This window comes from Herpailurus yagouaroundi, unplaced genomic scaffold, assembly GCF_014898765.1.
Source record: "Herpailurus yagouaroundi ecotype Mexico unplaced genomic scaffold, PumYag 183, whole genome shotgun sequence".
NCBI classification, from domain to species: Eukaryota; Metazoa; Chordata; class Mammalia; order Carnivora; family Felidae; genus Herpailurus; species Herpailurus yagouaroundi.
The window spans coordinates 12,886,322-12,913,911 of record NW_024412414.1 but is presented as its reverse complement, the minus strand read 5'-3'; the positions used below and the strand labels follow the sequence as shown (position 1 = coordinate 12,913,911).

General features: G+C 35.9%; 1 protein-coding gene across 1 annotated transcript in view; it reads left to right on the top strand.

Moving 5' to 3' along the window:
• CNTN6 (contactin 6) overlaps nucleotides 1-27,590 on the top strand; it is a 288,197-nt gene that overhangs the window by 173,679 nt on the left and 86,928 nt on the right. Inside the window, 2 exon segments of the mRNA XM_040492138.1 lie at nucleotides 8,623-8,826; nucleotides 11,107-11,209. Coding sequence (XP_040348072.1) covers nucleotides 8,623-8,826; nucleotides 11,107-11,209 — 307 coding nt within the window.

The window sequence follows — 27,590 nt, the reverse complement described above, 5'->3', positions numbered from 1 at the left end:
TAAGTAGGACAAATCAGCAACAACAGTATTACTTCGGGGTTGCTTGAGTGTGTAAAAGGCAGACAGGCTCAAGAGTTGCCTGTTGGTATAGTAATGACAGTGATAGCCATCATTATTGAACTTGCACTATTATTTACTCAACAAATATTTATTGTGTACATCCTAAGCCACTCATTTTAGTGAATTTTAGGGATAGTGGAGAACAATGTGACAAAGTCTTTCCCTTCATGAATCTTATAATAAGCAAGTATAAAAATATGACAGATGGTCATAAAATCTAGGGAGAAAACTAAAGTGGGTCAGGAGTGGTGGGTGTTGCTATTGTATATTGTGAGGCCACAGTAGGCTTTGTTTGTATTTGAGAAAAGAACTAAAAGAATGAGAGAGTGAGACATCGAGAAAAGGCAGTTTGGGCAGAGGGAACAACATGTGCAAGGGGCCTGTGGTAGGGCTGTATCTGGCACATTAGAAGAATAGCAATAAAACCAGTATGGAGAAAGAAAAGTGTGCAAACATGAGACTAGATGAGGATATAAGCACTACTTTAGAGCTATTTTAGCGCCTTTGAATTTTACTGTGACTGAGATTAGAATGCCTTGTGTGGTACTGAGCAAAAGACTGACGTAATTTATCTGACTTCCAGTTAAAAATTTTATTATTGGGACACTTATGTGGCTCACTTGGTTAAGCATTTGACTCTTGATTTTGGCTCACTTCATGATCTCATACTTTGTGAGATTGAGCCCCGCATTGGGCTGTGTGCTGACAGTGCAGAGCCTGCTTGCACTCGCTTTCTCTCTTTCTCTCCCTCCCTCCCTCAAAATAAATAAATAAACATAAAAAAAATTTTCTCTAGAGAATAGACCATAAAAGGGCAATAATATAAGGAGTTAAAAGTGATTCAGGGGAGAGATAATGGTGTCTTGAACTGGGATGATAGCAACAAACAGATGAATAAATAACCATCTTCACTATATGTTCAGAGGGTATGCCTAAAATAATTTCCTGGAAGATTAGATGTAGACTGTAAGAGAAAGGAGTAGTTTTTGTACTGAACAATTAGAAGAATGGAATGCCATTTATTGGGATGAGACCAATAAAGGGAGAGCAGATTTTGGAATGGGAGACATCAGGAATTTGTTTGGGTACATTTTAACTTACAGATGTCTATTAGATAGAACAATGAAAATTTTGAGTAGGCAGTTGGATTTACATGTTTATGGGGAAAGCTCTGGTTTGGAGAAATCAATTCAGAAGTTACCATTGTTAAAAACCTAAATGTAACTGAATAAATTTAAAGATCTGATTGGCTTTATTCAATGATTTATGAATTGGGCAGCAAACCATCTTGCAAATGGGAAGGAGCTCTGAAGAGCTGTACAAAATGAAAGACTTTTAGAGACAGAAAGAGGCAAAGCAAGGAAGTTGCTCTAGCAAAGTAAATTGTTTCAGGCAAGGTCACCTTCCTCTGGAGGACAAATAGGGTCTGTCCGGTGGATTGCCTCACAAGTGCTGACCCGGTAATTCCAGATTGCCTGGTTAAGGGTCACATTTCTGGGAGAGGCCGAAACTGGAATTTGGTTTGCCGATGTGGGACTTAGCACCAGTGACTCCATTTGGGACCTATTGTCTATGTCTCTCTTTTTTTCTTTTAACACCATGTGTAAATAGTGTTTAAAGCATATGACTGGATGAGATAATGAATACCTCCTGTACACTGGGCCCTCAGTTCAGCATTTTCTGTTCCTCAACTCATATAACACTTTCAAAGAAAATGTCTCCATTCTAGAAATTGAGTAATTGTTTTAAAGAAGTAATTGTTTACTTGACCAAGAAGACATAAGTTGAGTGTAAACACTACTGCATTTATTCTCCTGCCTAATCTGATCTGACATAATCTGGCCCACAACAGATGATAACTGCTGAATAAAGTATAAATGGAAATAGCAAGTCCTCTTATCTCTATTGGAGATTATGTAAACAGCACCCAGGGAGGTAAATTAATTTGCATAATATTACTGTAACACGTTAGAATCAGAAAGATCATGTAGCTGACCAGAGTCCTATGCACCACATTTCCTGTGTCTACTTTCAGAATCTTATTCATGCCCAGTAAGAATGTTTTCTCTTACTTTCCTTAACATCAGACACAAGTCTTGCGTTACAGCCTGTTTCCATTTGTAGAGCCCAGGGTTTCTCACCATCAGCACTATTGACACTTCAGGATGAGACGATTCTTTGTGATAGGGATTGTCCTGTGTTCTGTGTATTGTGAAGATGGTTAGCAACGTTCCTGGCCTGTGCCCTGTTGGTACCAGTAGCACTCCCTCCCCCAATAACGAGAAGGAAAAATATCTCCAGACTTTGCCAAATAGTCCCTCTCAGGCAAAATCACCCTTGCTTGAGAACCACTGAAATAGCCCATCACTTACATTTTCTGTATTTAGCTCATCTATGGAGGATGGAATTGAGCAGAAAAAAGGAAGTCTGGTCTTTTTGTATTTGCCTTCATGATTTGCCCCTCTTCCTTACAATTGGAGGTTTCTCAGAAGTTCACTCAGACACTGGCTGTGTTTTCATTTCTTCTCTAGGACATGAGCAGTACTAGAGTTCTTTGGAAACTAGCACTAATAGGAACTCAGAGGGCCTTTACTTAGTGGTTGTTTGTAAATGATAAAAGCAGCTATCTCCATGATTCTGAACACGGTTGTATAAATCAAAAGGCATCTAATAAAACCTAGGTGGTTAAGCAGTAATTGTGGAACAAATGGGAACTCAAATCGGAGTGGCTGTAAAGGTGTCAGGGCAGTGTTCTGGGCTGCATCATAAACTTGCTCAATACCAGTATCAATGACTTCAACCCAGAAAAGGAATTATTTTTCTTGGATTAGGTCTTTGCTGCTGAGCTAGCATACCCATGATTTACCACCCAACAGCCAGTCACATTTAACTCCAAAGCATTGCACAAGGTTTACAGTAAATTACACGCATTCCAGGTTATTCCAAAGGGGAGATTTGCCCACTAAACCTGAGAACAATTCTTCAGATTCTTTATTCTTCTCATGTATTTTCTACTTCTAGACACATGCTACCAATTTCGAAGTCTATCTTACAGAGCCAATAGAAGTTCTCAGTGTCATTGTTCTTCCACATGGGATACCTCTCCTCTAATAAAAATGACATCCCATATAATGGGTACAATAGCATGGATCTCTTGTGTTTGTGTTTTAAATATTGCAGTGCAAGATATAGGGCTGTAAATTATGTCAAAACGTAATCATGCTCTAGGGAAAACAGTGTTTGTTGTATGCTTGAGGGAACACAGATAGAATCTTCAATTGCTTACTGCAGATCTGCCATTTCTAATAATAAAGTTGTAGAGGATGGTGTCAGTGTGAAACTACAGGCAGTGCTTCAGGAAGGACCAATTATCATTCAGTTCTAATGTTACTGCTGAATCATCACAGGGAAAATGCATCACAATCATTAATAACATAAATGTCATAGGTGGTGGAGAAAATATTTAAAAATTCAATGGTTTCAACTTAAGTGGCTCATGAATTATACATTTAATTAAGAAAAGCCAAATGGGAAGAATTTTAAACTTCTAATTTGTAAGGTTTTTTTTTCTTTCCCCATTAAAAATATACAAATTAAGCATTACAGTGGCTGATGATGGAACAAAATAGATAAAAGCCCCCATGGTAGTTTGGCTGTTTGGGTGGATGGGAATAGGTGACCCATAGGGAGAAGGGAGAAAGGCGGGATGGAAAATATAGTGACTGGAAGGGCTTGCAGCTTAACTTCTTCACCAATTCACAGAGGAGCACAAAGGGGTACCTGGATTCTAGAACTACTACAGAACTACTGCCATATTCCCCTCTTCTCATTCACCAGTAAAAAGAGAAGGTTGGGCTGGAGGATCTTTAGGTCCCTTCCATCCCAGACATGCCACAAATCCATGAACTGAGGAACATCCTCTTTTCCAGACTCTCATGTACCGCCCAAAGAGAAATATACAAGATGGCCACCATTTTGTCAAACTCTGAGCCATTTCCCTTCCTAGTATGATTATGCAGAAGAGATTGAGAATTACCACTGTATTAATGGTTTTCAAAGCAGTGTTCTGAGATGCCCCCAGTCTCAGCATTTCCCGGGAATTCGTCAGCAGTGCAAATTCTCTGGTTCCTTTCCTGACCTACTGAGAGTGAAACCGGGAGGGTAGAACCCAGCAATTTGTGTTTTACCAAGTCCTCTAGGTGATTGTGATACACCCTGAAGTTTCAAAATCTCTATTCTAGTGAGGCCATTTTGGAGAAAATAATTACTTCTTAGTGGTTTAAAAAATGCATACTATTCCCCACTAGTACTAGCTACAAACAGGTTGAAGTGATTGAGAGTGACAGATTAACGTTTCATTCTGTAAGATTCTGAGGAAATTGAACACAGGACAGACATTGTTGATGGAGGGAGAGGATGAGTAGAGAGGAACAGGTGTCCTAGTTCTCAGTAGGCTTGGATAGGCAGAGAGCTATCTGGGTGTTTAGAAAGAAGTGTCGGGGTAAGGAAGAATAGCCTAGGGGATTTGGCATCTGAAAGAGCTAGGTTCAAGTCCTACCCCTTGCACCTGTAAACAATGTGATTTGGGGAAATTACTTTTATACTTTTAGCTCCAATACCCTGTACTATTTAATGGGCATGTTATTAATAGCCAATTAGCCTCCCAAAATGAATTTATGGATTGATGAAACAGGTATGAAATAAAAGTGCTCATTACTTTTTATATAATTTTGTTTATTTCTGAACCACATTCTTCTGGCAACTTCTAAATGTTCCACTATTGAAGAAAGATACATCACATGCAGGGATAGATCAGAAAGTTTTAGCCATCAAAGTGAAAATGAATTCACCAAGGGAGAAATGGAAATTACAGTCTCAGGTCTCAAGATTATAGGGTAAAGAATACAAAGATTTCTTGGGCATTAGTGGCAACTTGTAATTTCTGTTAAGTGAGAGGGTTACCTTGGATTTCATAGAACTAGAGATTATTCCTCTTCCTAAATAAGCATTGAATAAAGATCCCTAAGCTGGGACATAGCCCTGGGAATTTGCTCAAGATTGTCTTTATTTCACAAAAGGTTCAAAAGATGAGGAGTCACTGACAGCAAGGGAATCTGAACTACATTTTTTCCTTCTCTCTTTATTGAAGAAAAATTTACTATCTAGATAGCTCTCAGTTTCAAACAAAAACCCTTTGAGCATCTTCTCTTTGGTGGAGACACAGTAACAGGCTTAGAAGTGAAGCAGCAAAGGACATCAGTAAAGAAACTTAGAAGCAAGAGACCACATGAAATGATAAAAGACTCCAGTAGAGACTTGTAAAAGCAATGAAGATTCAATACCCAGGAACAGGACAAGAATGTCAAGGCATATTTTCAAAAATAAAAAGTGAATTGCATTTATGCATACTTGATCTAAAAGCATTAGACTCTTAGATCAAAGGAACGTTGAGGGTGGAGTAGACAATTCATAGCTTTAACTTCCCATTCATTGCAAAAATAAATATTTTTTCGTAACATCTCAAGCAATGCTCATCTTTCCTCTGCTTTGTCATCTTTGATAGAGAGCTGTTACCTCATAAATCACCTGCTATTATAGTCCTGAAGTTTAGGATGGTCTTCATTTTATTAAAGACCATATAGCCTTCTGTAACCCCCAACAGCCAAAGTCCTATTTTTGCCTCCTGGATGTCAAGAGAAAGGGCGTTACTTAACCCTTCATACACCTGGCAGCAATTCAGTCTATGAAGACAGCTCAATTATTCTTCCTCACCCTGCTCCCAGGGTAACAATCTAAGTTCTTATCATTTTCTTTTGTGACTTAATTTCTGGCCCTTGCCATGTTGGTTATCTGTCTCTTGATATACTTGAGAATTTTAATTCCCCTTCCAATAAGAAGTGCTCTGAACATAATATTCCAGTTCACCCACATGAGCCATTTGTAGGGTGTTGAAAATACAGATTCCATGGTACTTCACTCAGATATAATGAAACCAAATTGCTTAGAGTAGGATTAGCTCTCTGTATTTTAACAAGCTTGCTTCGTGATTCTAATGTGCTCTGAATAAAACATAATACTCCAGTCTGAACGGTTCAGAGTAAGGATGAAAAATATTATTCATCTATTGTTTTACAAGTTGTAATTCATTCTGGTGTTTAGCTTTCCTGACATTATTTTCATCCTATTTTTCCCATTTGTACAAATATTATATAGTAATTAAAAATTGTAATATGACAGAAACACATTATGTAGAGAGTAAAAGTCTTTTGTATTTCTTTCTCTTACCCTAAGAACACCATCGTATACATTTCTAGGTTGCTGAATTAAATAAATTATATAGACACACATATACACATGCACATACACACAATACTAAATATCTTGATTTACAACCTACTTTACACAGAACCATACATCTTTGATTTTTTTCTATCTGAATACTACTTTTATAGGCTTAATGACACTCTCTGCATTTTCACATTCTATGCATAAGTGGCATTTTTGTTGATTGTTCTCTGACATATCCTCTCATATTTTATTCCTTCCTGAGAATTATCAGAGTTGTGTCAGTATAGATGAATTCATTTTTACTAAAATAACTTATGAATTATTGTTAGAATTTAATGCTTTGGCTCCTCCCCACTATTAATGGTCTATCTGTAGGCTCTTATGTCTTCCTCCCTCTTTCCTTCCTTCTTTTTATGCTTTCTAAAGTCTGGTTTCCTAAGTGTAACATCTCAAGCAATGCTCATCATTCCTCTGCTTTGTAATCTTTGATAGTGTATTGTTAATGCTTTATATATTTTCCTCGGAGAAAGAGGTGATAAAGATGGCAACATTCCCATACTCCCACTTTCTCATGAGTGTTTCTATGTAGATGAAATTTAAGGGAAGAGTAGCTATCGATCTGTTTTGCCTCCTCATCCTTTAGAGAATTTAAATTCAGTAAGGCTAGTGAAAAATGTTTCAGCCGGTCTGCTTCCACCTGGGGTAGACTTCTAGAACATGTCAGAAATAATTAGTCTCTTTTGGCTTTACCGTATCATGCTTCTGCACCCGTTTTTAATAAAAGTGCAGATGACAATGATGGCCCAGAGCCTCTGCCTGACCAAGAGGCCCCTAGTTGCTTCAACTGTTCTATGAGCTGTGATTTCCTAGTGTGTGGTTTCCAAGTTCATCTGCAGGTGAAGATGTTTTCAACCATGTGTATTTCCCTTCTTCACCCCCAGTACATCCGCATTTGAACCAGTTATATTCTTTACTTCCTTAGATATAAGTTCAGTTCTACCTAGTTTTCATGGTATACACAATGTCTTAGGTTTCAGATAGTATCACACTTAAAAACCTTAATCCATGAGAATATTTTTCTTTGTTCCAAGATTTCTGGCTAAAATTTAAAAAGATAGACATGTGATTTGTGCATAGATGTGAAACAACTGTAACTCTCACATACATAATTCTGGTAGAGAGGTTGGCTGATACAACAACTTTGGAAAATTCTTTTGTAGTTTCTTACGAAGTTAAACATATGTTTATCTACCTTAAGTCTCACTCCTAGGACCTTATCCAAGAGAAATGAAAATGTCAATAGACAGTCTTATAAAAGAATGTTTATTTAAACCTAATACATAATGGTCCCAACCTGGAAACAATCCAAATGCTCATCAACAAGAAAGTGGCTGAACAAATTGTGGTCTATTTATAAAATGGAATATTACTCAGCAATAGAAAGCAAAGGAGTACTGATAGTCACACAACGTAGATGAACATCAAAACTATATATATGTTAAAAGAAACCAGACACAACATAGTATATTCTATTTGATTTCATTCTTATGAAATCCAAATATAGGCAGAAATAATCTATGATGATAGAAATTAGGTAGTAGTTACAATGGTAGAGATTGACCAGAAGGAGACATAAGGAAATTTCTGAAGAGATAGAAATGTTCCATATTTTATTTTGGCAGGGCGGCTATATAGGGTTTGTAATTGTTACAAATAAGTAAACTGAATGTTTTAGATCTGTGCATTTTATGGTATGTTTAACATATACATATACATCAATTAATCTCTGGAAATAATATATATATACACATATATATATGATACATTTATATATAAAAGTCATATATATCATCCACTTGTATATATAAATCATATATATATAAATATGTATATATATCATCCACTTATATATATAAAGCATATATATATCATCCCTTTTATATACACAATATATAATGTGTATATATATGCAAATATATATGTATATAATCCACTTATATATGTAAATTATATATATCATCTACTTACTCTTTTTATACCCCATCATTGCATTCCTTATTGAACAAAGCTAATGACGGGCAGGGTGACCATATAATTCATCATCCAAATGTGGATATATTTGAATATAAGGGAATATTACAATTATAACAGGACAACAGTCATAAACTAGACAAACAGGGGCACAATTTTATTCCATTTAAGGAGAGGAGGACACAGAAGTTTCAGGTAAGAGTGAATACAACAAAGATAACACTTTTTTTTTCTGTTTTCCAGATTTATCTTATGCATGGACTTTCAATGATAACCCCTTATATGTCCAAGAGGACAACAGACGGTTTGTATCACAAGAGACAGGAAACCTATACATTGCCAAAGTGGAACCATCAGATGTGGGCAACTATACTTGCTTCGTAACAAACAAGGAAGCCCAGAGAAGTGTTCAAGGACCACCCACCCCATTAGTGCAGCGCACTGATGGTAAGATGATGAGGTCTCTTGGGAATATACTTTGTCCATTGCTCTTGAAGCCTGGGGAGTTCTCTAGAGCTTTCTGCTGCCCTCTGGTTCAGAGGAGCCACATCATGAGTGAGTGGAGGTTTCATCGACAACCATGATGAAAATCAGAAATCATAAAAAGATAGTAGAAAATTCTATAACTCACTCACACGGTACAGTATACATGATTCTGAGTATATTGCACCATCTCTTTGGCATTGGAACAGATACTTTCTTTGCTTAAGGAACATTTTATGTAAACAAAAGTTTGTTTGGAGAAGTAGGCGTGTGTGTGTGCACGTGTGGGTGCTGCCAAACTTATTAATCGAATACTATGTTTTCAGTGAGCATATGATGCAGCCTTTCTTTAATGCCTCTTTCTCTTTCATATTCGTCTTTTTGTTCATCCTTTATTTACCTGGCTGGCAAAATGGGGAAAAAAAGGTTCACATCCAAGGAAAGCAAAGCAGCAAACATTAATTACAAGCATTCCAAAGAGGAATGAAACACAGGATTCGTACTAATTATAGTCCTCCAAGGAACAGAATTCAGATTGGTCTCTGATGAGTCTTGTAGCTTCGTCAAGTCATAGCTGGCACAAGATTCAGAAAGCTGGAAAACCTAGGGAAGTTAGGAAAGTAGAATAACCCTCCAGTTGATTCTTTATTGAAATATTCACAGTGGTAAATGTAAAGATAGAAAACCTGTTGATGCACTTTATGATCAGAGCCGGGCTGGAAATGTAGTACCTCATAGAGTTTTTCTCCTCTCTGAGCATTTTAAGAAAAGCAAGAACATAATGCTAATAACAGCTAACAGAATTATGGAACCAATTCCATACAGGGAATGGTTCTCTGGCATAAAAACTTATGGCAGAGTTTTTATAATCACTAAGTATCCAAATATATTTGCATCGTCTTAATTCAGAATTCAGCAAACACTAGATTTATTCACAGTATCTCCCCTTCAGTGAGTACTCTGTTCACGACAGAAAGAGCTCATAAGCCAATAATATGCACGTAAATTCTACCATGTTTTTCCTTTTTTGGTCTACTTGTAGTTTCTGCTTCTCCCCTTCTTAATTCCTTCATACTCCCATCCCCTCTATTCTCTTTAATGCATATGTGGTAAAAAGAGATCAGAAGAATTATACCATATTAATGTTAATAATATAATATAAAAAATATCAAACCTCTTCTAAAAGTAGTCCCTGAAGAAATATCAGATGTCAAGAGAATAGAACCTAGAAAATTGAACCAACGTAGTTGACTGAACTAGTAACTAGTGCTCTCTACCTCCTCAACCATAGCTTCTTTAAATGTTTGGAATGATCAAGGTCTTAAAAATCAAGTATTTTTATTTGATATATATTTTGTAAGTTTTAGCTTTTGTGTGGTTACACTGGCCACCAATAAACCATTTATTTTTAGAATGTATTATTCTGGTGTTTGGTATGTAAGTAAGAAAAAAAAAGTGGGGGGGGGATCAAAAATTTTGAAGAATCTTGATTTGCCAGTGATTAAATTAGCTAAGTTAATGAGGATAGCCTAAAGATAGATTTCTGTTCCACCTCTGCTAGGTAGCATGTTTACAATATATTTGCCTACTGTCTTATTCTTATCCCATATCCATAATTCCTTATTGAAAAACTTAAAACTATATAACAGAGATGTTTTTTATAAGTGTACATACACCAAAACCATTTAGCAGTAAATTCTTAATGAACTGGTGTAAGAGTATTTATGCCATTATTTATCTCAACTGTTGTTACTACCTTATAGGTTTTGTTGCAAAAATACTGTTATTTTGTATTAAGAGACTTTATACAGTGTTAACTGAAAATTTCCTTACCCCTGAACAGATGTGGCCCCATGAGTTCTGTGAAGGGGTGATAGATCTGGATATCTCTAGAGAACAAATGTTCTTGATAATTCAGAAACATTTTATATTCTAGATGCATTCGTTCCTTAATTGGAAGACACATTTTTTGTAAGATTCTAATATGGAATACAGGGAAATGTGGGATGCCTCTATTCTGATACTTTGATATGTTTTAGATATTTCTTATTTAAGGAAGACGGGAATGAGTTAATTCTGTAAGTAGCATCATGTAGTTTTTCTTTGCCCTCTATCACTCATTAAAGTATATAAAAATATTGTTAATTGAAGGACAAAATAATCAGATTTTGGTTAATGAAGCATTTACTTCACAGAAAACTTCTATTCTCCAGAAATGCTGCTAGCTCTTTTGATATTTAACAGGTGTGATGGGGGAATATGAACCAAAGATTGAAGTGCGTTTTCCTGAAACTATACAAGCTGCAAAGGATTCATCTGTAAAACTGGAATGCTTTGCCCTTGGAAAGTAAGGTTTTTTTTTGTTTTGTTTTGTTTTGTTTCTGGTTGTTTAATTTGAAAAAAAAAAAAAAAAACCTTTTTGTTATTCAAACATTGCTGTAAGGTAAATTACCAAATAGATTTCAAATGCTGGGCAAAAGTGGAACTTTCTGATTGGAATTTAAACAAACATGCCTAATACTCTGAAAATGAGTGGGCCTGCAGTTCTCCCCGAATGTATTGATAGTTCCTCTACTTTGAGCATAATGAGTACCATTTAGGCAGCATCTTGCAAAGGAATATGTGTACTTGTATAAGACGGTGAGCAAGTCACTAAAACTTCAACATGCCCTTCACTCCATCTTGTCCTACAGCCAGAAATATATTGCCTGGAGTGTCTTCTTGCTTGATTAATCAGCAGTTCTCTTAAATGAAAAACCTGCAACTGCAAGTTTCCAAAATAAAACTAATTAAAGGCCATTGTTCATAGCAGATCATTAGAATTGAGCTCAACTTGCCCTGTAGTGGAGGCACTTTGTTTTCCGCAGATGAGTGTTTATCAGCCAACAGGTTTGGAATGTGTTTAGGCAGTCAGATATCTGCAATTTTGCATAAAATGTGCAGACATCTCTTTGTGCCAAAAGGCACTATGCACACTTCACTCTTATGCCTGTAAATAAGAGTACCCACGTCACAAAGAGATGGATGGCTAGACTAGATCTGCTGTTTAGAAACAGGGTGCAGATGAATTAATCACCTGGCGACATGGTTAAACTGAAGTTCTGTAGGTCTGGGGTGAGGCTTGATTTCTCCCTTTCTAACAAGCTCCCAGGTAACGATGACTTTTCTTTTCTATAGAACATATTTTGAATCATAAGAGACGTGACGCTATCAAATTTGAAGGTTCACCTCTAAATACAGTCTATTCTGAAAGCAGGCACCACATTTAGAAAAAGGGATTTACATTACAAATTTGAAAAATGTTTTTAAAGTTTCCATTTTGTTGTTAAGTAAATATACTGAGCAAGCCAAATAATGCTGGCTACCAAATCCTTTTAAGTTCCTTTCTGATGTAGTTTTAGGGTGATGGTGGGGTGGTTCTGTAGCCAACAGCCAAGAAATAATTCTTGAAGATGTCTTTGGTGCGAAAAGGGTGAATTTATTAAAACGTGGGGACAGGAGCCATGGGCAGGAAGAGCTGCCCTGGGGTCATGACTGGGTAACTCGTTATATACTCTCAGGTTGGGAGGGGGTCAGGGTAAGTCTCTAAGGTATTTTGGAAGCAAGGTTTCCAGGACCTTGAGGGGCTAGCTGTTGCTAGGGAAATGGCATTTATTACCATTTAGTGAAACCTCAGTCATGACACCCTTCAGATGTGTGTATCAGGGGCCCCATAGCTTGGCATATGATTGTGTATATCTTGGGGCAGTTGAGATAAAGGGAGTAGACTTACAGGATCCTGGAGGTTGGGATAATGTTAAGCTAAGGGTCTCTTTTGCCCCCAGCAAAGTGACATCATGGAGGCAGCTGAGGTCCTAGAGGGAGGTCACTCTGCCGGTCTCAAGGACTTGTCAGTGGGCTATAGGCAGTAAGGGAATTTAATTTTTCATTTGCCTTAGTTTCCCACATCACCATGGCAGGCACCAAACCCTTGTCCCTTGTTCTCAGGTAGCCAGGAGTGTCTGAAGAATATCACACATCCTCCACCTCGGGGGCTGCAGTGCCAACCTGTATTTTGCCCTCTGCTTGCCCCACACTCCCTCATCACTTTCTATATGAAATTTTGTAGATCTTTAAGTTAAATTTCTGAAGGTACTCATTTTTCATGTATTCAAAATACCATATTTTATTTTCATACAGTATTGGTTCCACAGTATGTGTCCAATAAATAATTATTGACTGATTAAATCATGCATAAGAAAAGGACAAATGGGAACTTTCTGTCACAGTTTTTGTCTTCCTGCCTTTTAAGACATGATAAACTTTCACCATTTTCAAGCTTTCTCCAAAATTAAAGTTTATAAAAAAACATAAAGTGTCAGCAAAATACTTTGAGAATTAGACAATTTACTTAAAAAAAACAATGAAGGATAACAACTGAAATTTCATTTATAGCTGATTCTATCATATTTGGCATCAGGGAATATGGATGGATTCCTGTAATTAAAGAAAATATTCTTACATAAAAAAAACTTTGAAAATTATTGAGGCTGGTTCTCAGGAATTTCATATAAATAAATTACCTTTGTTAAACATTTGTTAGTAAGAGTTTAGATTGTATATACGTATATGTAATCTATCTATATGTAATCCTCATAATTATTCAGGGTATATCATATTTTTATTATATATGAGAAAACTGAGGCTCAAATTGGATAAATAACCTAATCAATTTAAGCTCCTGTTAACACAAGGGCAATTCAAAGCTAGTCACACCTCATTTTAAGTTCTGAACTTAGTATCTTTTGAATAAATGATTAAGATAGTTGCTCGTGAAACCAGTGAAGACAGATTCAATTCCCAGTTTTCTCAAGAGTTGTCTGACTGCTAGCAACATGCTTCTTAAGCTCCACAAATTAACATGTCCTCATCCGAGAGGACTTAATGTGATACCAGCCTTTTATGTTTATTTTGAAGTATGAAGTGGATAATACGCATAAAGAACATTTAGCATTGAACTTGGTGCTGAGGCAGTGAATGTTCATTGAGTTATTCTGAACCCAAAATTCAAAATCTATTATCTTTTGTCTAACCAGTGTTTGAGTTAGTGGGTATGATGGAACTAGAAACAGGTATCTCAGAGGGTACACAAGTTCTCATCACTGTAGCTCATTCCTTTCCCGTCTCATACTAATGCCAGTATAAGGGAGAGCAACAAACAGAGTCAGTTCTGGGGTAGAAAAGAGCAGAAGTAAGGAGAAAACTTAGTCGATTAATAAAGGTTCTGGATTGCTCACATATCAGGTTTCCTAATTGTATTTATTTCTACATTTCTAAAAACTCAAACCTACAGAAATACTGGAAGAGTAATAACTGCACAATCACTTCAATCATACATATCCTTCACCTGAACTGATCAAGTATAAATCTTTGCCACATTCCCTTCTGTCTCTCTCTATCTCTCGCTCTCGCCCGCAGCCCCACCTTTTTCCCTCTCTCCCCTCTTACCACACACACCCATACCCACACCTGCACACATGCCATGCATTAAAACAGATGGGTCGTTATGTTATAACTTGGACTGCATTTTGGAAAGATATATTTATGGCACTCAAACTATTGCTTAAAATACACACTCAGGTCGCCTGGGTGGATCTGTCAGTTAAGCATCTGACTCTTGGTTTCAGCTCAGGTCCTGATCTCGCCGTTTGTGAGCTCAAACCCCACATTGGGCTCTGTCCTGGCAGTACAGAGCCTGCTTGGGATTCTCTCTCTCTCCCTCTCCCTCTGCCACTGCCCCACTTGTGCTGCCTCTTTTCTCTCTCAAAATAAATAAATAAAATTTAAAAATGTTTACAAAAAATATCCACGCTCAATTTCAAGCTCAGCTTGCTCTGAAATGGAGGAGTGGAAGAAAGAAAAAAGGCAGAGTTAGGAAACTTTGACCATCCCATTTAGAGTTCACCATTTGACTTCACTCTTAGGATTCAGTCATGAGTACATACTAAAGGAATACATTGGAAGTAAATGGAAGGAGTAGATTAATAATCGAAACAAGGGAACTGAAGCCTTAGGATATATGAGATAAATTGTTAAAAAGTCTCAAATGGAATGATTTAGCAATAAGTGAAATCATCTCTTTAACTAACCTCATGGTGATGGAAACAGTCAATACATTAAAACGTGACAGCTAGTGAAACTACATATGGTAAAATTTATTACCTTAAAATTATGTGGGAATACCTAAGCTTCCTTATAGTACAAATATAATTCCTTATAGTACAAATATACTTGTACAAATATAGTACAAATATAATTTGTACTAGCAGTATTCGACTCAGGAAAATTTAAGTTGGAAAAATAATAGGTTAAAAAAAAACCCTCGTGAAATGTTTAATCTCATGTGTATGTCCAGAAACAACTTGATGGATAAATGGTACATTCATTGTTAAGTTTATACATAAAAGATTTGTTGCAGAGGAAATAAAATTAAGAAGAATGGGAAATGATGAAGATTACTTAACTGCACTTCATAGAAAATTATCAAGGAAATAATTCATTTAATGGCGTATACTCCATAAGATTTTATGTGACAAAATTAATCAATGTTGAGATTATGTTTTGATTATGTTATGATTATGTCCTTGGGGTTAAAACAGAAAGTCCAAAGCATTCTCTGCGTCCGAGTGATAGTGTTAAAATATCCAGTATAAGAAACACATGCTTTGTGTAATTTTAGTGTAGATACATTTCTCATTTCTTCAGATAGACAAAATCTATATGGAAATTTTTGTGTACTTTGCAAAATTATACATATGTATATCAAAAAGAACTTTTATATATGCTTGCCAGCAGTTTTCAGAGAGCAAATTGCATTGCAGTTGAACTAGTGCAAACATACTGAGAATGCTTTTTGGTCCCTTATAAAATTTGATATCTCTCAAATATTTTACCAACTTTTAAAAATTTGCAAATTAATAAACATAAAAAACAATACGTTCTCTTGAAAATTAATTATGTGATAGGCAGAATTAACAATCTGAAAATGTTTAAAATCAAACCTTTGCTGCTTAAATTATAAATCTATATTTGCACGTTTATTACAAAGTGTTTTTAGAAACTCTACTGAAAGATAATTATAGATCATATTCTCTGACATCTCTTCATGAATATATTGCCGTGCCACATTTGGGTTTAGTTATTTTTTTTCCAGATATAGGGACTACTTTGTACAAGTAAGTTTGAATCTCCTTGTTCACTTTCTGAGATGCCACACTTCTTTGTAAGATGTCCGATAAACACAAAATTGAGCAAAGCTAATCTGGGGAGGAATGAAATCAAAGTTCTATTTCTTATTAACACTCTTTCTAAACACTTTTGTTAAACGACTAGTGAATGCTTTTTTGCTGTCAACTATATATTCATTTAAACAAGGATTTACATATTTTGGTAAATAAGAGAGATAAATAGAGAAATGGAAGGAAGAAGACAGGGAGGGAGGGAGGAAATCAGGTGAATAGGTGGATACAAGGGGGAAAGAAAGGTCAATGTCATCTCTTATTCTTATTAAGTTTTTCATTTTTAGAACCTAAGACAGTTCCTAAAATACTTACTGGTTTTTGTGACATGTTTTTGGAAAGCAGTACATGCAGACTTCCATAATTAGACGTTATCCCCTCTTTCCCCATGGAATATTCCTCCTCTTGAGTGTGTAGCTAGTTTTTGGGACTTGTATCATGCTTGGTGTTTTCTGAACTTCCAGCGACTAGGACTTGGTAGCTGTTAATTTTGAAAAATCCCCAACCATCATGACTTCAACGATTTCTTTTATTCATTTTCCTCTCTGTTCTCCTTCTGGTATTTCTGGTAGACATCTGTTGCACCATTTATAATTGCCCACAGTTCTTAGATATTCTGAGGGTTTGTGGGTTTTTTAGTTTTTCATTCTTTTTTTCTCTTTGTGTTTTGGTTTGGAAAACTTTTACTGATATTTCTTGTAGTTCACTTATTCTTTCCTCAGCTATATTCAGTCCACAGGTGAGTCCATCAAAAGAATTCTCATTTGTATTACAATGGTTTTTCTTTCTAGCATTTTCTTTTGATCATCTCTTACAAATTCATTTTTTTCTGCTTGCATTAATAATGTGTTTTTTTTTATGTTGTCTGCTTTCTTTTTTTTCCATTAGGGCCCTCAGCACATTAATCATAGTAATTTTAAATTTCCAGTCTGATAATCCCAAAATATTTGCCATGTTTGAGTATGGTTCCCTTGCTTGTTTTTGTCTCTGAAGACTGCTTATCAACATGCTTTGTATTTTTGTTGTTGTTGTTGAACTACTGATGAGGTTTATCAGTTACAAGGAATTGAGGTAACTAGATTTTAGGGTGAGGTTTATCTAGCAAGGAGTTAAACTGGGTTTACTGTTTATGACCTTTGTTTCCTGTAGCTATGGTGTCAGAAGGTAACATTTTCTCTATTGTCTTTGGTCTCCCCTGCTGTCTTTGGTTTTCCTGTAGAGACTCTTTCTCAAGTAGAGCCTGAGTCTGCATATTCTATCAGGTATAATGCCCTGCTGTTATACAGGGCCCGACTGATAATATGAAAGTCCTTGCTTGCTAATTCCATCATTGTAATTTATGAATCTGTTTCTGTTGACTTCTTTTTCTCCTAGTCATGATTCTCATTTTTATGCTTTTTAGGTTATCTGGTAATTTAGCTTGAATTATAGACATAATGTTATGTTGTTATATGCCATATTGTGGTGTATATTTAAAATACTAGAATTTATTGACAGGATTTAAGGTATTATAAATCTGCTTGATCTTTCTGTGGCTTATTATGAAGCCTAGCTAGCTATAGAGTAGGCTTTAGTCTCAGGCTAGTTAACTAGTAAGATGCATGCCCCTACTGAATGCTCCAGTGTTTATTAAATTTCTCTTCTATAGCTTGGAGGAAATCTGCTGTCTTACAGCCCTGTTTGAGTTCTGAAAATTGTTGTATGCTCAGTCCCATGTGACACACTTGTGCACTTTCTTTTCATAATCCCATCCTCTCTGATACTCTGTTGTACAATCCAGTCGCTTTGGCCTCATGTGACTCCTGAACTCACTGAAACAGTAATGCCCTATTTAGGTTCCCCTTCCTGATTCTTTCCTCTGGAAAGGGCCTGTCGATAGAAAAACCAAGATACCAAAGGCTTGCTTCATGTATTTCCCCTCCTTCAGGGATCACAGTTTTGTGCTGTCCATTGTTCTGTTTCTGGGATCAGGTTTTTTCCTCATGTAATTGTCCAGGTTTTCATTTGTTTCCAGTAGGAGGGTAAATATAGTCCCAGTGATTTGAACATAGCTAGAAGCCAGATATTGTTTTTAATGCTAATTATGAAGGTGAATGCAGTGAAGTTTAGAGAAATTAAGTGTCTAAATCAACATAAATTTAACTCTGGAATTGAAATGTAAATTTCACTGATTCTGACTTCAAAACTCACACTCATAGCCATTTGATATTTACATTAAATTATCTTTTAATATATGAATTTATTCCCTGTGGGTAGAGGCAGTTAGCCCCAATTCTATAAATGTTTTCCTCACAAAGTCTTGAAAAATTTCAGTAAAATATTTAAAAGATTTTGTCTGAGGAATGGAATTATAGATGTATTTCCCATTTAGAGTCTCTGTAATTACTAACATTTCAGCAACAAGTGAGGCTTATCTTTATATATTAAAAATAAAAAAATAAATAAAAAGATAACCTTTTTTAAAATCCAGGCGATTTTTAATAAGAGGCAAGAAGCATTTCCAAAAATCATTCAGGTCCACTGAGGAGCATTCCTCCCATGGGTTTGTATGAGATGATGGCAGTATCTACCATTTATAAAAATCTGGGATAGATGATTAGAGATGGAACAGAAAACACAGTTTCAGTGACAGAAACCCATGTGGGAGACTGCTGCCATCAGGCAGGCAGGGTGACTAGATAGTGAGGTCTAGGGAAAGCTGACTCGAGTGTTGACTCATAGAATCTGACCATCCTAAAACACCATAGACTAGCATGAATATAGAGTTAAGACAGAACTTGAGATACCTGCTTGAACTTTAATTGCTATGACTTTGGGGATGTGTAACTCACTTTCCATGTTGGGGTTTCAGAACTGACGTGATCACAGCTTTCAAGTCTCAGCTTTGTCTCATTTGTTCAACATGGCAGACTCTTAATTACCTAAGCTGCAAATTAACTATATTGTGAAACACCCAAAGAAACTCCGTTTGTAGGTGCTATGCAAATGTAGTATGATTGACGGATAGATTTTAGTGTCTCCTTTTAGGAAAATATAGGCCTTTGCTCTTAGTGAAGAAATTAAACTGATATCCCTCATGACTCTAATACTTCTCTTAGAAACAACCAAACACATTTTCCTTCTTCTTCTTCTTCTTTTTTTTAACCTTAATTTAGAAACATTGCTGTTAGTGCTCAGAAATGTAAATAAAATTAGTAGCAGCACTGAATGTTCTATGTGTTCTGAAGCCTTCACACAGGACTATATTTATGTAGACATGTATATCTTATTTATTTTTTTTCTAATTTACGAAGGAAAAGATACCCAGCTTGGCTATTAATGTTAAGCAATAAATTTGAAGTTTCAACAAGATGTTTTTAGGTATTCCAGAACTTTCAGATGACAGAGAAGCTATCTACTGTTTACTTTTTTCTCTTACACATATGAATATCATTGTAAATTATACCACAGAAAGGTCACTATGGTACCTCAGGAGGACAATGGCATTTTCAAATCAAACTAGGTACGTTTACATTTTTTAGGCCTTTAACAAATGCTTTAAAAGAAATCAAAGAAGTATCGTAAAATTTTCCTAATTGCTTGACTTGTAAGTAAGTTGGCTTTTCCCCCCCCCTCATTGAATTGAGTAGCTGGAGAGCAGAATATTATTATTCCATGTATGTTTTGTCCCATTTGCCCCACACTGAGACCTAGTCTTTAGGTGCTTGTTAATTGCTTTGCATGTTATTGTGATACTATGTTGTTTGAGGTAAATTGAAAATTCTGGTAAATTCTATGGTAAACTTCATAAACTACCCCCCCCCCTTTGCTGTGCATGCACATCTGAGAACTGACAAATATTCAAGCCAATCTTTCAAAAATGGAAGGGCATTAATCCTCAACAAGCACACATATACATGCACTCACCCTAGGACTGAATGACTTATTAGTGGATTCACTAACATTTCAAGACAACATTGCTTTCTGGAAAAAGTGTAGACTTTGAAATCAAAACGATCAGTGTTTAAGTTCTAAATTCCCCTGTGAATAGCTGGACTACTCTGATGAGTTTACTTATCTGTAAAACAAAGGTAAAATTAGGTAGAAGATAGATAGATGATAGATGATAGATAGATAGATAGATAGATAGATGAATGATAGATAGAGTAGAATTATTGTAAGGACTGGAAATACTATTAAACTTACCTACTTATATACCAAAGTTCCTGGCCCATAAGAGGTAATCAATAAATACTAACAATTTTATTAATTATGGTAATTGTCAGTGCTGCTTTAACTGAGGAGGTAAAAAGGAACACACAGGAGAGAAAGGATCTCTACATTTTATATGTGTGTGTGTGTGTGTGTATACATGTGTAAATATACATGTATATACATGTGTATATATACACACATATATATAAATATTTATGTATGTGTGTATACATACACATACATTATATATACACATATATACATTTACATTATATATACACATACACATAACATTATATATTCACATTACATATGCATAAACACATTTTTGTTTGTTAGTTTTGTTTTGTTTTGTTTTGTTTTGTTTTGTTTTGTTTTGTTTTGTTTTAATTAAGTAACCTCAACAACCACTGTGGGGCTTGAACTCATGACCTGAAGATTAAGAATTGCATACTCTACCAACTGAGCCACCCAGGCACCCCATGCATTATATTTTTGTGCTAATATAATCCTCAAGGACTTGCTCAGAATAATACCTTTACAATTTCAAAGTTCTGTGTTCAATAACATGTATAAGGGTTATTGTCATTCCTTCACTCATTTGGCAAATTGAACACAAGTGTTTGTTAACTCAGCAAATATGCTTTGAATGCCGCATTCAATCATTAATTCCTTTATTCCTTCATTTATTTAGTCAGCCAGTCAGAAGGAATTCTACAAGCCACAGACACCAGGCTAGGCTCCGGGGAAATAAAGAAAATTACATGAAAGCCCTGTGGAGTTTGCAGGCTGCTGAAAATAGAATGGGTGTAACAACATGATGACACATTTTTCTTGGGATCTGCTCTTCCCTTACAAATTTTTGGTGAAGAAAGAGTCAAGGATACTCACTCTGGGAGTCTCACTAATTATCTTTTCCTCAGGCTGCCCTTTGTTCAATTGAGATTAGAGGGGGTCACTCTCAATTCCTTTGATAGAGCTAATTTTAGGCTGTTGTTTAAGGGGTCCTTTGTATCTCTGGAAAATAGGAGGTTCTTGCTTCTTTTTTTCTTCTTTCACCAATATTTCCTTTGATTAATAGACTTTTGGGTAACAGTTTTAGAACAGAAAAACTGAGCAGATAGAACAGTGAAATCCCATATAGCCCCACCCATTTCCCCTATTACTAACATTGTGCATTAATATGGCATATCTGTTTCAAATAATGAACCAAGACTTTTATTCACTGGAGTCGATACTTCAAATTTGCTTGGTTTTTGTCTAATGTCTTTTTTTCTTAATTCCAAGATTCCATATAGGGTACCATTTTACATTGAGATTTTTTGGTCTCCCTATTCTTCTTTGCTGTAACAGTGTCTCAGACTTGCCTTGTTTTTGATGACCTTGACAGTTCTGAGGAGCAACAGTCATTGTCATTGTAGGATTACCCTCTGTTGGAATTTGTCTAATATTTTCCTCATATTTAGACTGAGGTTATGGGTTTGGGGGAAGAACACCAAGTCAAAGTGCCATTTCACCACATCGTATCACTGTTACTATTCCATCACAATGACTTATAACTGCTAATGTTGGCCTTCATCACTTGGCTGATGGAGTTTTTGTTAAGATTCTCCACTGTAAATGTACTGATTTTTCTCTCTTTCCATATTGACTGTTTGGAAGGAGGTCAGTATACACCATCCATATTTTAATGAATAGGTAGTTGTGATTCACCTCCTTTAAGGTACTGAATCCTTATACTTTACTTGGCATTCCTCTGCATGGGATATTTGTCATATTTCCCTGCCCATTTATTCATTTATTTCTATCAGCATTGATCAGTGAATATTTATTTTATACTTTGGGTTATAACCCTATACTACTTTTATATACTACGTTGTTCATGTGTACGTACATTATTTTGTAAAATTTTTTGTAAAAAATCTTAAAACCATAAAGTATGAATGTATCTGCAGGTCCTTAAACGCCTTCTTTACCCTCATTTGTGATGACAGGAGGACATTTGAATGTGTATTTTCATCCAGCCTCCTCCTGGTAGACACTATATTTCTTTCTGTTTTGTTACCACTTTTTGTTGCCACAAATAATGATGTAAGGAATACTCTTGTGGCTGTATTTTACCTATGCCCATGAGAACTTCCTCAGTATATTTTCAGAAAATTAGAATTATTGGATAAAAGGAACCTAAAAAGCTAAGTATTCTGAAATGTGTTGCCCTGTTCTCCTGAAGAGTACTTGTAAAGGGGCCATTTTCACAGACCAGGGACCCAGCCTACAAGTTGGGTCTCTTTTGATCTTACGTGCATACTCTGAATCCAGTGTCAAACACCCCTTTCATTTTTCCCCCAAAACCATAAAGTGGAGTTTAACAGTGTTGTTTCTAAAATTAAACTAATTTGAAGGCTCTAAAACTCATCCAAGAAGAATATATGTGCTTCTGGAAGCAACTCGTCATCTTCCCATCTCAGTCTATCACCACCTGTCCTAGGAGACCTACATTTCTTACTTTTTAAATAGCTGGCAACTGCATGAGAGAGATGTCAAATCCACAATCGTATTGAACTGAAGGAAAAGAAGTTACTTGCTTCCTTTTTTCCAGCTGACCTTGAAACCATTCTCTACAACCTTTATTGGAATCTGGAGGTATCTCAATATGTTAAAACAAACAAACAAACAAACAAACAAACAATTCTATCATTTCATCTTCTGAACCTTGGACAAAAGGAACTCTGTCCACTGGTTAGATAAAGAAAATTTTCCAAGCACATCCTAATACATCCTAATAAGATAACCTGTTTTGTATCTGGTTAGTTGATGCAGAAGGAAAACATGATGGTTTAGAGCTCAGTCTCTATGAAAAGACACACTTTGGTTCAAATACCTTTTTATTTTAAGTTTACAGTGTGATACTGGATATGTTATCCAGCCTTTTTCTGCCCCAGTCTCCTTGTGTACTTCTGTCCTGTGGATAACAGTAATCCTGTGTCAAACAGTATGTTATAATGGTTTCACTGAGGCACTTAACACAGTGCCAGGCATATAATATGTGTTCAATACATATTGCATATATTAATGATAGGATGATGATATATTAGCATACCATATGTAATGTTTCCTTTATGTCTTTATATGAAAGCATATGGTTATGATCAGAGCTAAAATCAAGCCCTATAAATTTGACAGAACATAGGCTTCCACAACCTCATATACCTTAACTGAAGTGTCATTTTCTTTACTTTAGAGCAGCATAATGTTCACACAATCAGAGAAGTATTTATTTAGGGTTAATATTATGTATTGACAAAACATTATGGACAAACTGTTAATTAACTTCTAAATGCAGTATCATTCTCACCTTGGAATGCTGGTCTCCAGTTTATGTTTCACGTGCAAATTAATACTTATTTTACTTTAGTTAAAAAAATAGAAAATGGCAATAAAATTCTTAGGGAATCTTTAAATAATAGAGCCTTCTTGTCCCTATGTGATGATGATCATGGTGATAAGGAAATTTAGTAAACCTTGTTTGTGGTTCAAACTTTGTATTTCACAGTGGATTCTCGTATTTCCTTGTTTGATCTTCTCAAGAAGCCTTTTATGTACCCATTGTTATCTCTAGTTATAGGAGAAAGCGGAGGCTCAGAGAATTGGGCAATTTGCATTCAGTCACATAAAACCTGCCTGTGTCCTTTTACCCTACACGCAAGTACCACTGTGCTACCATTGCTATTATGACTAAACCGTTTGTAGTTTTTCAGTTGGCTGCAGCAACTGTACTGCCAAATACCAGATGAATACACGCATACCATAAAATTTTTCCCTCAGAGAAACCTGGCATAGACACTGACCAGTAGAACAGAATCATGACTGCGTTTAGATCACTGGAAAAAAAAAAAAAAAGTTTCCTTTTTCTGTAACACTGAGATTGCTTTTCTACAGAACTCATGAACATATCCACATTGCATCCCCATAGGACAATCTTGCATTCCAAGCTCTTTGTCTGAATATTTCAAGTTGGGGAAATGAAAGTAGCTAGCTGAACAGTCTGAAAATTTAACAAAGGCACTCTTTGCTGGTTTTGTTATTCTGCTTCACTGTCTTCGATTAAAAATGGCCACTGACAGGATTTTCTGAAATGAGGTTCAAGTTAAGAATAATCCCAAATATAAGCATCTTAGGAAACTGGTTCTCTGTACCAGTTTCTAGTTAAAAACTTAGGATAGCCTGGATTTAAGCTGTGGATAATGAGGTTTAAGAAATCCAGGGGAGAAATATAAACTTTCTCAAATGGCACTAGTAATGAAAATTCTATTTATGGGCTAATAGTGTAGAATTGAAGCACAGTTTATAGTAGTGTGTGAAGAGCTTTAATTTAACTTCCAATGGAGGTTGGAACGAGGCCAGATGGTTAACAAATGTGTACTCCGTCTTCAGATAAAATTAATAGGATGCTCTCTCAGTAAAAGCATAATGACGAGAGAGAATGGAGTAAAAGTCCTTATTTATGGCAATGCTTATTTAAGAAGCACAAAACCAGAGGGGCAGAGGAACAAAGAGAGAGAGAAAAAACTTTGCTGTTATTATTTGGTAGTATTTCATTACGGTGAAATTTCAGGAAACTTGATTTAGCAAATAGTAACCAAATCAGAAAAGGCTTTTGCAATGCTCCTTTTGAAATACAAGACTCGTGAGCGCATCACCTATGGTCTGAGGAAACTTTGGATAAGAGAGTTGCTTCAGATTGGTTTTATTTATTGAGCTTTATATACAAGCTAAATTTCTACATTGTATTTGGGAAGACTTTAAAAAAAAAAAAGACAAGGAGGGATTGAAGGTAAAAGCAAAATGTTGCCAGATATGGCTGATATTTGCCATTAGGATAATGACAGCACCATGTATTTTGACTTCCCTTCTGTAACAGCACAGTTTCAAGAGATTTAACAATAATCTCCATTCTGAAGACCCCTCAAAGATCCCCCTTGCTCCATGGCGTTCTTCATGTATTTATATTTATAAAGTATGCATTTTAAATAGACCACTTATTTTAAACTAGGATGAACTGCCAGTGAATATTGCATCACTAACATCACCGACATGGACAAACTAGGTAGATCCTAGGGAGAATGCTGAATCCACAGTAGAAGAAGTAGTCTACTAGTGTTTATAATTGAATGGGTGGTAACTCAAAGAATTGGAAGGTGAATCACAATAAATTAGCCTGTACTGGAAGTCTAAGTGGAGGAGAATTGGCAGGCAATAATTTAACAGAAATTACCTGTCTCAATGTGAATTCCATTCCAAAAGGGTAATTAGAATTGTTAACAGCTGCCAGCTGAGTATTTAGCTTAGATGACAAATGGAAACCATCTGTCACAATGCCTGGTACATAGTAAGCACTCAGTTAATGAGTGTTAATATTCACAAAAATGCTCAGGTATCTTACACAGGACTTTGTTTCTCTTTGGAGAACTCTGTATAATTCCTTTCCTCCCTCCCACCATGGTCTTAGATGATTAACCATGTTGGAAAACAAAGGTGGTTCACAGCAAAACATGTAGTATCTCACCTGAGAGATCTCTGCCCTCAGGGTGAGGAAATAAGCATGACCCCTATGATCCGGGACAGTATCCTAGCAGCCTATATATAAAGCAGTGAGAAGCAGGAAATTACTTCTAGAATCATACGGGTATGTTTGTGTACCTGTTTCATTGACAGTGTGGAGATCTATTTTTAATTTGCAAATGGTTCATCAATCAATTTATGTTGAATGCATAGTGAAGGGAGTCCTTAACAGAGAACGGAAAAGAAATAAATAGCAGCTGGGATTTTTCCTTTTGAAATGATAACAATAACATAATAATGATTTTAAATGATTCTCTTAATTTATCATTAACACTCAAATGTAGTGTTTAATGTGTGCTAAACAGCGTGTTGAACATGGGACATGGATTGTATCATTTAATCCTCACAAAATCCTGTGAATTATGTACTATTATTAATCCCCATTCCACAAATGAGAAAATTCATGTTTATAAGGTGGAACAAAATATAGCTGATAAGTAGCTGATAAGAGCTGCATTCTGCTCTGTACTGCATAAATAGTATTCTATTATGACAGCTTCATTATTATAATTATTATTATTTACATAGCACAGTATGTCTTAGAAAAGTGAGCTTGCATTAACAAACTAGACTCATTACTAACATAATTTCATTTTTTGTAGATTCCAGTTCTTCCCACCCACTGTCCATTTGGGATGCCTTTAGAAAAGACAGAGGGTGTGAAATCTAAAGCAGTTCATTTAGTGTCTTCATAAGAAGTTTCAGGACAAAATGGGAACTTTTGATTAAAATGCATATGTATTTTTATGTAATCTGTGTTTTGCACTTATTCTCTCTGTCTCTATATATCACATTACCAGTGATAATCAGGAGGATCATGGCATTCACATTTAGCAGTGACATAACAAATCTGAAAAAAAAATCTCAGCATTTAATTAGTAACTGTGAATTCTTATAAAATGGTTTGATTTTTCTCCCATTAGTAATTTTAACATGAAATGTGGTCACAAAATACAGTTGATAAGACTTCTTTAAAAAAAATAAACTTTTAAAATGTTTGAGTGATTTTTTTGATAGTGTAGTTGCCGTGAGAATTCTAATGTATGGAGTATAAAATGTAATGTCCACCATATTGGTTTTTTTTTTTTTTAAGTTTATTTATTTTGAGAGAGAGAGAGAGAGAGAGCACAATATGCATGAGCAGGAGAGGGGCAGAGCGAGGGGGAGAGAGAGAATCCCAAGCAGACTCTACACTGTCAGCACAGACCATGAGATCATGACCTAGGCCGAAATCAAGAGTCAGACACCTAACCAACTGAGCCACTCAGGATCCACCAGCAAGCCACCATTTTGTATAATTCAGTCACACAGCATCTAAATCCAGGCATCAGAATCTATTTGTCATGTCTTTTGTTGGGGCGGAGGGGAGAGGGTTGAAAGCATCAAGAAAACAACTCAAACAAGCTTAAGCCAAAAAAAAAGAAAAAGAAATGTATTGACTTACAGAAATGTTCAAAGAGAGATGGGGGGGGGGCATCAGGCATGACTTGATCTAGGCGTGTGAAGAATCCCAAGATTCTTGCCTTTGTAGTAGCTTTAGCTTTCAAAGATACTTGCTCCATTTGGTGGGAAGGAAATTGTTGCCTAGAAGTTCCAAGTTTCTATTCTGTCTGAGCAAACCACAGTGAAAAAAAA